Below are 12,399 nucleotides of genomic sequence, written 5' to 3'. Positions count from 1 at the left end.
CAAACACTAATGTCAAACATTTTTTGAATTATCTGTTTTTTTAATGAAAAACAAAAACAGAACTGCATTAGAGACTTAAAAATTAACTTTAATTCAGATTTATAAGACAGCAAAAGTAATCCAAGTGCAAAAATGTGTACAAGTTACAAAATCATATTAAACAAGACATTAAATTTGATTTGAAAACATATTCAGATTTTAATGGTTTGTTTAAAAAAATGTAGTCACTTCTAAATCAAACAAACTAAAAATACTCCCACTAATACTACCTTGTATATAAATATGGAAATAAAACATGGCAAATTGGAACAGAAGACAGACTTTAAAATGTTTTTGCATTACACAAAATGTCAAACCAAGATATTTTTACACAGTAATAAGCATTCATTCAAAAATTAATTCAACGCACAACAATTCAATTAATCATTTTTTTTAAAATCCAAACTGAATTTATACAATCCATATACATTCACAATCAGTAGGTACAATCCATATAGCAAATATCAGTTTAAAACACGTGACTGGTGGAGATCCATAAGGCCATGAGAGTCGTCCACAGTGTGGCAGTGACTGTAATGGCTGTGTTTTTGAAGTTCTTATCATGGACGTAGTTTATGATGGACATTGCGCCCTCGTACGCTTCTTGACAGGTAGGCTGGATTTGATCCTCTGGCAGAATAAAGCCGTGCTGCCCTTCGTCCCGTAACTCAAAGGTGAAAGAATACGGGATCCCGATGAGCCTCGCAAAATCACGGGACGAGCCCGAGTTTGGATCTGTTAACAATATTTCAGCATTACCATGAGCCAGATTGTAAATGCATTAGACAGCTGCTGAGGACATCTGAATGTTGAATTCATAGTTAATACATTGAATATTACAGATAGATTTAGGGCTAGGCTACTCAACTTTTGTTTATGTATTACTGGACAACAAACAGAGGTTTTGGACTTCATTTTATGGACTGATTTTAGAATTCTGTTGAATACTTTAAGCTGGTTATTATTTTGATCATATGAAAAATAACACCAAATGACCAATATTTAAAGACACAGAGTCTATTTTGCTCAAATTAAAAAAATCAACATTTATTCATTTATTTTCTGTTCGGCTCAGTCCTTTTAATAATCTGGGGTAGCCACAGCGGAATGAACCGCCCACTTATCCAGCATATGTTTTACGCCGCTGATGTCCTTCCAGCTGCAACCCATCTCTGGGAAACATCTACTGTATACACACTCATTTACACACACACATTACAGACAATTTAGCCTACCCAATTCACCTGTACCACATGTTTTTGGACTTGTAAGGGAAACCGGAGCACCCAGAAGAAACCCACACGAACGCGGGGAGAACATGCAAACTCCTCACAGAAATGCCAACTGACCCAGCCGAGGCTCAGTGACCTTCTTGCTGTGAGGCGATTGTGCTATCCTTAACATTAAAATTTTCATTTAAAAAACATACACACACAAAAATAAATCGCATTACTAAAACATTTAAAATTGACATTTGAATTTCAGCATTAACAATTCTGACAAATGGATATTTAAGATTTGCAAAAAGTTATATTTATCGGCGTTATGAATCAGTGTTAATCCTCATATAGAGGTACAAAAAATTATTATGTGCTATAGTTTACTTCAAAAGTTTTTATAGTACTAAATTATATTTATGCAGTTGCTAAAATCCACATTTTTAAGGGAAGACATGAAAATTTTATTCCAAACATATTGTGTCCTAAATATTGCTTGGTTTGGTCACTTTTTTAAAGAAGACACTTCTACAGATCGTTCATGTAGTGAAAAGGTTATAAAAATTTTAATATGAGAAAAAAGTTAAACATTTTAGGCAGTTTTAAACTATATTTTTTCAACAGGCAAAATCATTATAAAGATTTGTACAATACTAATGAAGTAAAAACAACAAAAAGAAGCAGACAATAAAAAACAGATAACAGAACAGCACCAGGGGGTAATATATTACCCCTAATCGAGAATAGTGAAAATAAGTGTTATCTAAGTGCATAGAGGAAAGGGAAATAAGCCTTCACAGCTAAATATACAAGATCACAGTTTGTGTGTAATATATACAGTTAAAATCAGAATTATTAAACCCCCTTTGATTTTTTTTCTCTTTTTTTTTTATATTTCCCAAATGAGGTTTAACGGAGCAAGGAAATTTTCACAGTATGTCTGATAATATTTTTTTCTTCTGGAGAAAGTCTTATTTGTTTTATTTCGGGCTAAAATAAAAGCATTTTAAAATTTTTTAAAGACCATTTTAAGGTCTTATTAGCCTTTTATTATTAGCCTCCTTAAGCTATATATTTTTCCGACTGTCTACAGAACAAACCATCGTTATACTATAACTTGCCTAATTACCCTAATCTGCCTAGTTAACCTAATTAACCCAGTTAAGCCTTTAAATGTCACTTTAAGCTGTATAGAAGTGTCTTGAAAAATATCTAGTCAAATATTATTTACTGTCATCATGGCAAAGATAAAATAAATCAGTTAATATAGATTTTAAGGTATTAAAACTATTATGTTTAAAAATGTGTAGAAAAAATCTCTTCATTAAACAGAAATTGGGGGAAAATATACAGGGAGGCTAATAATTCAAGAGGGCTAATAATTCAACTCTATGTTTAACTACATAAATATAAATAAAATAAATATATCCATAAACAAACAGATATTGTGCTAATAACTAATGTAACTGATATGCATCCCCATGATAATTTATTCCAAATCAAAAATTTCATTTTGTAGTTTGGCTAAACAGTTTTTGCTAGCAATGTGATTTTTAAAATGGCAAAAGAAACCTGAATGTCATGTTAAACACACTCACACAGCACGTCAGGAGAACTGCCCACTTTGTAGCTTTTCCCATGTACCGCTTTGATGGCTTTAGCCGCAGCGAGACCGACCTCCATCTGCAAACACAGGCACATTTCACACAACACTGTGTAAGCCTGAAAGCTCCCGAGATGCTAACATATCCTCCAAAAAAAGCTTTCTCTTCTGCTTACCAGCTCGTCGTAATTGGGCGCAGAGATGTTGGGGTGTCCGTAGGGGACGAGGATCAGCTGACCGTATGAGTGGATGGTGAGATAACAGAGCAGATGATTCTGATGAGCTCCCAAAAAATCAGTCACGGCTTCGGCCTCGGGCTCAGAAAGAGCTGTCGCACCGTTATAAACCTCCGAACAGCAGTTTCTGGAGATCCCGACCACTAGTCAACAAAATACAGTTGTGAGGATTCTCCAACACAGGCTCATTGAAAATACGTGCTTTAGCAATACACTGGTAATGGTTGGTGTAAATTAGACAGTATTTAACCGTAAAATTAAATGTATTTTACTGTAGGACAGTTATACAGTTTGTTACTGTATTTTAAAGTTGCTTTGTGAAAATTACTGTAAATTTTACAGTAAAGATACGCATGAAATTCTGAAGTTACATACTGTATACAGCAAGATAAATGGAGCTATAAATGTAAATATGGTATTTTTGTTGTAATTGATTTGCAGTAAGTTACTGGCGAACTAATGCCAGTACAAGAAATTGTTAACATTCATTCATTCATTTTCCTTTGGATAAGTCCCTTTAGGGATGGCTGACATGAAACTGACGTTTCGACAGTGTCGAGATCCCAAAGCACAAGTGTTTCGAAACACTGCACCAAAGCATGATCCGAAACACCCAGGTCATGTGACTAAAGTGTTTCGAAACACCTGGTCACGTGACTAAAGCGATTCAAAACATAGATCTGTTTAGAAGTGTTTCAAGACTTGGAGAATGTGCATTTGACTGACAGGGTCAGAAAAAAGCGTCTGTTTCGTATGGCCTAGTGCAGTGGTTCCCAACCTTTTTCTTTGCCCCCAATATATATATATATATATATATATATATATATATATATATATATATATATATATATATATATATATATATATATATATATATATATATATATATATATATATTGTATGTGTGTGTTTGTGTAATATTAATATATGATATGTATAGAAAATATAAATTAATCAGTTTTAACTTGGTTAACTTTAGGTAGGCTTTGTCATACTGTCTAATCTTTTTCTTCGCCTCTGTAGAATCACTGCATTTACGTTTCTCTGCCATTTTTGTTTTGATTTTGCCTTTACGACACGTTGACAAGCACATTGCGCGAGTGAGCAAAATTTAAATAATTATTTAAAGTTATTTATTTTAATTATTTGTACTATTATGTTGGAATTTTAAGCATGTGTTTTTAATTTTAATTTTTTTTTGGTGCTTAAAAATACATATATAATAGTGGACTTTTTCTACCTCAACACGCTCAACACTTATCCTCTCCCGCGCCCCCCTTGTGAACTCTGGTCGTTGGTTGGATTTTCTCTGAGTGCTTCGGTTTCCCCCACAGTCCAAAGACATGCAGTACAGGTGAATTGGGTAGGCTAAATTGTCCGTAGTGTATGAGTGTGAATAAGTGTGTATGGATGTTTCCTAGAGATGAGGTTGCGGCTGGAAGGGCATTCGCTGCGTAAAAACATATGCTGGATAAGTTGGCGGTTCATTCCGCGAATTGGTTGGCGACCCCAGATTAATAAAGGGACTAAGCCGAAAAGAAAATGAATGAATAAAACACAGTACTGTGATGGTTGGGTTTTGGTTTTGGGTAGACGTTAATAAAATACAATGCAAAATTTAATTATTAATATAAATAGTTATTGGGTAACACTTTACAATAAGGTTTATTAGTTAAAGCATTTACTAACATGAGCTAATCATGAACAACACATGTACATCATTTATTAATCATAATTGAACAATTACTAATGCATTATTAACAACCAAGTCCATGCTTGTTAACATTAGTTAATGCACCATGAGTTAACATGAGCTAACAATGAACTACTGTATTTTCATTAACTAACGTTAACTAATATGAACAAATACAGTGGTAAATGCATTGTTCATTGTTTCTTCATGTTAGTAAATGCATTAATTAACATTAACTAATGAACCTTATTGTAAAGTGTGACCAGTTCTTGTAAACTTTTGGCCACAACTTTATCTGATCTAGCAACAACCCTGTTTATGACCTAAACAGTGTTTATTCGAAAGAAAAAGAAAAAAAAAACTATTTTAAGGTCATTATTATTAGCCCTCTTAAGCAATATTTTTTTTGGATTGTCTATAGAACATACAATGACTTGCCTAATTACCCTAACTAACCTAATTAACATAGTTTAGCCTTTAAATGTCACTTTAAGCTGTATACTAGTATGTTGAAAAATATCTAAAAATATTAAAAAATCTCTCGGTTAAACAGAAATGGGGGGGGGGTTAATAATTCTGGAGGGCTAATAATTCTGACTCCAACTATATAATAAATACACACACACACTTATACACTATACACAGGAAAAAAGATGTTACTGACTTCCCCAATTTGCATAAAAGTTGCGATTGAGATCGGTGCCAGAGCATGTAGAGTTTTCATGGCATGGTGATCTAGACTTCCTCCATAGTCTAGTCTTCAAAACACAGATGATTTCAGTAGATTTTATACATTCATTATTTGTTTCTCCATGAAGAGTCCATATAAAGAATTAAACTCACTGAGTTATTCAGCCAGGAATAAATATATCCGTCCATGTTGAGCACCGGGGTGATGTAAAAATCCAGGTTCTTAAACAACATGTTAACCCTCGAGTCTGTTTTGTAGGAGCCCAAGACCTTTTTTTAACATAAAAAACAGCTAGATTGGTCTTGGTCAGATTAAAAATAGAGAAATGCTCATAAAAAACATGAACAAAGTCAACTCAATTCAAGTTTACGTGTATAGCGCTTTACACAATAATTCTTGTTCTAAAGCAGCTTCACAAAAGGATCATTACATTACAATCAAAATTAAAAAGTGAAGGAGTTGTGTAAAGGGTTGGGAGTATGTGAATATCGTTATAGTGTCTTATCAAAAGAAATAATATTTACATTTAATAATACTATGTGTGGGCGGCTCGGTGGCTCAGCGGTTAGCACTGTCGCCTCACAGCATAAAAGTTGCTGGTTTTAGTCCCGGCTGGGTCAGTTGGCATTTCTGTGCGGAGTTTGCATGCTCTCCCTGTGTTGGCATGGGGTTCCTCCAGGTGGTCCGGTCTTTCTTTGATGTCATTATCAGCTATAATATGAGCTTTTAATTCATTATACATGGAAGGATACATATTTTGGAGTCTAAGAAAAGAACATAACTATTCAAATCTAGAGGCGTTTTTATTTGTAATAATTGTTCCAGAAACATCTTAAATCAGTATTTAAATGTGCAACTACTGATGCAGTGGATGTGATATTTTTGTCAATAACATTGCAGTTTTACAATGTTGTAAATAAATACTTTATGATATTCCTGGGTAACGTCTCACCTCTTTAACAAAATGCTGGCAGAAAGCTGGAGCGATCCATTCCCTGGCATGAATCCCACAGTCCATCCAAATGGCTTTCTTTGGTGTGGTACTGCTGAAGCCAATCTGCATATCAGATGCAAACAAACCAACCCATATTATATATATATATATATATATATATATATATATATATATATATATATATATATATATATATATATATATATATATATATATATATATATATATATATATATATAATTTTTATATATATATATATATATATATATATATATATATATATATATATATATAAAAATTATATTGTGTATGTGTGTGTGTGTGTGTGTGTGTGTGTGTGTGTGTGTGTGTGTGTGTGTGTGTGTGTGTGTGTGTGTGYGYGTRTATATATATATATATAGTATACATACATACATATATATATATATATATATGTATATATATACACACACACACACACACACACACACACACACACACACACACACACATTCTCATTTAAACTAAATATACATTTCACTTTATTAAATAAAGAACTGACTAACAAACAAATAAACAAACAAATAAATAAATCCTACATGTGCACCAGACACTTTCTTAAAATCACTCCATATCTTTATAAAAACATTGTGCTTTTCTGAGTGTGCCTCACACAGGTGAGTGGCCTTGACAAACCACCTGCCACCTGAAACATTCTTACTCCAGACACAAATTCCTGAAACATTTCAAACAAACATTCCACCTGAAACATTCTTACTCCAGACACAAATTCCCCCTTACAAGGACTCAATCAGTAAAACAATGTTTACTTATGAACGGACCACGGGCCTGTTTCAGTAAGGAGGTTCAAACAACTCTGAGTTTAAACTTGAACTCTGAGTTGATTTACCGAGAGATTAAAAACTCTGAGTTTTCGGTTTCAGAATAGTTGATATGAGCTGGGTCAATCAACTTTGAGTAGACCAACTCAGAGTTAAGCGCGCACACCGTGACTATAAAAAGGCATTATCAATAGTGATTTTGTTTTGTGTGTGAAAAAAATGTAGGCAATAGCTGTGTTTCCATCAAAATATAGGCTATTACATAAATTTGTGCAAAACTGGAATAACGCCTAAAAATAAAGCAGCGTTTTTATCCAAAGAGTCGAAGAGAACACAATCGTCACTTCCTGATTAACTTACGCCAAATATCAACAGTAAAAACAGAATTTACTGCGGTAGAACAAGCTGCGTCAATGATTTTTTATTTAATTAATGTACTTGCGCCTCAGAAGACAATTGACACACAATGAACACGTGGGGGCGTTTGAAGCCATGAAACGCAGAGACATGCTCCAGACGCTCGGAGGTAATTAATAATATACACTGATACTGATACAGTTAAGGCATTTTAGACTGACTAAAACAACATTTAAGATGTTCTACAGTGTGCTCAGTCTGCTGGTTTGTCCATTCACACACATTTAACAAACCTTTTATTAATGTACATACTGTAATTTGTTAAGTGCACTTCCATGTTTATGTGCATCTTATCAAATAAAAGTTTAACCTCAGTTATACACATGTTTTATTATGCGTATTTTCAAAAGTTATGTGAATCATGACGTTTCCATCAATCGTTTTTATGGGCGTCTCCAAAATGAGCTCTGAAATAGGTGTGTGGAGACATAAGGCTATGGCGAGAAATACGCTTCATCTTTAAAAAAGGGGAGGAGACCGACAGAAACTCAGAGTTTAGAGAATAAAACCTGCTCCGGACCAGGTTAGGTTCACAGAGTAAGTTACCACAGTAACTGACTCTAAGTTAAAGTTACCTCTCTTTCAGAAACAGGCTTGACTTACCCTGATTTCTTGAGTTTAACAAACCTGCCATTTTGAAACGGAAAACCCAGAGTTTCTCTCAATTCAGGGTTAAAATACTCTGAGTTTTCACTTAACCTCCTTTCTGAAACAGGCCCCACAAATCATGTTGTTGTTTTTGTTTTCATCAACCTTAAATACCTCCTTTGCACAATTTCCTCACAACATTGTTCTGTCTTATGCAAAAGTACTTGTATAGTCTGTCTTGTGGTAATGTGTATATTTTAAGTAAGTATAGTATATCTATAGCTGTAAGTAGTTAGATTACAGTGATGTAGTGACAGAACAAATTACAGTGTTGTGTTCATGTTTCTGATTGTTTATTTATGTAGCACCATGTTCCTGTGAGACATGACATTTCGTACTTCATCTCGACACATGTAGCTGAATGACAATAAATATCAACTTGAACTTGTTCTAAAGCTGAAATATAGATAAAATATACTAAAGACACCCCTTCTCTGACATTAAAATAACACTAATTTGGCAGATTTGGTATAATTTTACAACATAGATTTCATTTTATTTATACACATTTATTAGCTTTATTTTAATGGAAGCTAGTAACTTGACTTTTTCGACTTATTATTTGCTTTTCTCATCTTTATTTGGCATTTGCCTTGTCTCACACTCTGCCTTTTTTAATAGACTTCTGTGTGTGAAATAAATTAGTTGGGAAGATCTTGATAATCATTTTGATGTTTGCACATTAAATACCTTTAGTAATGTAATGTTCCTCTTCTCATATGTTTGTCCATATGTCATGGTGGACACAACATCTGGGTTTTCCCTTTGCATCTGATTCATCCAGGCTGATATCTGCATGGAGAGACTTATCAGGTCAGTAAAGTGCTTTTCACCCTCTGGTTAACCCTTGATTATCTTTCTTAACACTTAACCATGCAAATAACACTTTGCACGTGTAACTGAGGGTGTGTTCACACTTGTAATTTGTTCCTCTTGGTTTATTTGGTCCACATTAATAAAAGAAAATGATCTTGGTGCATTGACATTTCACACCGTCATTCATAAACTACAACTTGAAGACTCCATCCATGCCTTTTAATTCGCCAACAGACACAAATTTATTAAATTACAGATCTTTTTTGAGTTATTCCATGCCAATGGTGCATAATTACGTTTAAAAAGCAAGCACAGCAAAAACTACCAGTTCATGATGAGGGGGTCAAAACTTTAGGATGTTGTTTTTATACTTTTTTATTAAACGTTTTTAAGTGGACCTTAGAGATCAGTACAAAATGACCTTTTAAGGTCTGAATCAAATGAAAAATCTCACCTCATCCATGGTATGGTACTTTGTGTAGTCATAAGATTTGTGCTCCAGCCCACCAGCCAATCTGCATTGAATTAAAATGTGTTTATTTACCTGCATTCATTCAACAGAGGCATGCATGCTAAGCGACTTAAAAACAAGAACAACAACTGATCTGATTGAAATGGATCGTTCATCCATAATCACCCTCCACTTATGCCAAATCTGTATGGGTTTCAACACAAAAGAAGATATGTTTATAATGAAGCCATTGACTTCCATGGTGTTATTTCCCTACTATGGAAGTCAATCTTTAATAAGTACCAATATTTTTCTGAACATTTTCTTTTGTGTTCAGCACATGAAATAAAGTGCTGATTTGAACTATACTTTTTATTAAGCAATTGGAAAGTAAATTTAATCTATTAACTATTTGAATAATTAGATATTATATATATATATATATATATATATATATATATATATATATATATATATGAGCAATATCAAACGAGTAGCAGTGCGAAATGGCTGTATATCGGCACTGGTGGGAGGCCTTTGTGCCCCCACCAGTGCCGATATACAGCCAAATCGCTCTGCTACGATCTGTTTATACAACAGTTTGACGGCATAATTGTGTAAATTAAAACTAAATGAAACATGGAGAGTCTCAAAAACCCTTTTGTATGAGGAACTACTTTCTTCCGGATTCAAATCATAAGCTGACAGTTAAACAGCTTAGCAAGCATCTTTTAAACTTTAGATCTGCAGTGTCTGCTTTTTGCTGGCTGTATGTGGGCGGAGTAATACACAAAGGGCAAAGAGGCTGTATAGTTCTGATATTGCAGAATATCGCACGGCTATCAGCCAATCAGATTTGAGAACCAGACAGAACTGTTGTATAAATATATATATATATATATATATATATATATATATATATATATATATATATATATATATATATATACCGATTGCAGCAAATTACATTTTGTTATCTCTTTTGAATTATGTATATTTTTCTTTTTCCTTTTTTGTGTTAATTTGTTGTTTATTAAGAATCTTAGTGAGGTTTGTTTATAAACTAATTTCGAGAAGAGCACGTGCTTATAATTTTGTCTCGTATTAGCTAATCATTATCTTCCAATCAAATGAGCCCTAAGCTACTATAAATAGCCACAGTTTTAAGTCCACGATGTCTTTGTTTGGAAGAAACCCCCCTTCCTCCCCAATTCACCTCTTTACCACTGATCGGGCGGCACAGCAGCCAGTGTTTAGCACTGTGAGCCCCACAGCAAGAACACTGCCGGCCCTGGTTCCACCAGGCTGGTAGGTGTTTCTGTGAGGAGTTTGTATATTCTCCCTGTGTTTCCTCCCACCATCCAAAGATATACATCATGCATAACAATCAAGCATTTGTCTAGCCCCTTTTCTCCCATGTTCTCTCAGCTACTGCAGCCAGGGAGTTCTGAAATCCTCTGAGCTCAGGCTCCCCTCTCGCTCTGCAAACGGGAGCAAGCCCTGAGCTCGAGGATCCCTTGAGCTCAGGGCTCTCTCCCGGGACAGCATGCCAAACAAGCTTTTGATGGATCATAAGTATGAACGCTTGAAACAGAATCTTAAATTAACTGTAGTTCAAAAAATGTATTATGTCCAATTAATAAAAATAAACATGTATATTTAGTTTTATTAACTGAAAATAATGATTTTTTTTTTTTGTAAAGAAAATTACATTTTAAACAATCTCATTTGAAGCATTTATGTAGCCTGTACATAAATGCTTCAAATGAGACTCTTAAAAAAAAAAAGATAAAGATAAAACAAAAAAAGCATTGTGTGTCATTTTCTATTATACTAGAAGGCTTAAAATATGTTAATATTGTTCTTTTTAATTTCCCCTCAAATGTTATAGTCTTGAAATCTTACCTGTCTTGGGCAACTAGTGTCAAAACCACCAAAATGGATGTGATTGAGGCCTGCATCATTCTTTGGTTATCCTCAATTCCTCAAACTGACTGCATGAAGTTGAATAAGCCTGACTTATAAAGTGATCATAATCTGATTAGGATACAGTCCAAGACAACACCCCAGCCCAGAAAGCACTGCACAGATAACAGTGTTAATATGTAAACCCACGACACGTGTCTCCACCCAACAGAACATGATTTTGATCTGGAATTTAAGCATGCAGATAATTATAGTATCTTACATCCTGAGCTGTTTTAAGGCAACACCTCCTGTAATCAGGCCATTAGATACTAAGAATATCCACCTATTAACCTTTACTGTTCGGGTGTCTCATATATGTTATCTGTTGCTTTGATGTTTCATAAGTTGTAATCGCGTTATGATTCAGTATAATGTCACAAGTCATCAGTAATGATATCTGAACTATTTGACAATAATGAGTGCTGGATGTCATTATTAAGCCTGAATGTTTTGTCATTTTTATTGAGAACATTTTGTATGGATAAAATCAGTTCAATGATAAAAACATCATGAGTGTTTAATGATTTTTTAGTTGTTATGAATGCAGTGCTTCAATTGTGTGGGGGGGGAAATAACACAAGGGAGAAAATAGTGCTATTAAGGTTACTGATGTTTGTAATTATCTCTTCATGAGTTATAACTGATGCAGTACATTTTATTTTTTATTTATGTGACTAATAGAGAGCTATGATATCTCTGCTTACTTTTTAAATCAAATATAAATAATATATATTATAATAATATAATGGTATAAATTAATTAATGTAATAATCATAATAATTAGGTCTTTCTTCTTAATATTAATAATAACAATTATGAAGTAATACTTATTATTGTTATTCAT

The 12,399-nt window shown here is 33.7% G+C and overlaps 1 protein-coding gene across 1 annotated transcript; it reads right to left on the bottom strand.

Moving 5' to 3' along the window:
• Positions 1 to 508: 508 nt before the first annotated feature.
• On the bottom strand, positions 509 to 11,621 carry cpo (carboxypeptidase O). Its single transcript, NM_001145629.1, has 9 exons — positions 11,493 to 11,621; positions 9,591 to 9,651; positions 9,011 to 9,112; positions 6,432 to 6,536; positions 5,632 to 5,748; positions 5,453 to 5,546; positions 3,036 to 3,238; positions 2,855 to 2,939; positions 509 to 774 (listed from the first exon to the last, which is right to left on the bottom strand). Exons 1-9 carry the CDS (start codon positions 11,549 to 11,551, stop codon positions 509 to 511), a joined length of 1,092 nt encoding a protein of 363 aa, NP_001139101.1. The 5' UTR covers positions 11,552 to 11,621.
• Positions 11,622 to 12,399: the final 778 nt, after the last annotated feature.

Source organism: Danio rerio, chromosome 1, assembly GCF_049306965.1.
Source record: "Danio rerio strain Tuebingen ecotype United States chromosome 1, GRCz12tu, whole genome shotgun sequence".
Taxonomy (NCBI): domain Eukaryota; kingdom Metazoa; phylum Chordata; class Actinopteri; order Cypriniformes; family Danionidae; genus Danio; species Danio rerio.
This window is presented reverse-complemented; position numbering and strand designations above follow the sequence as displayed.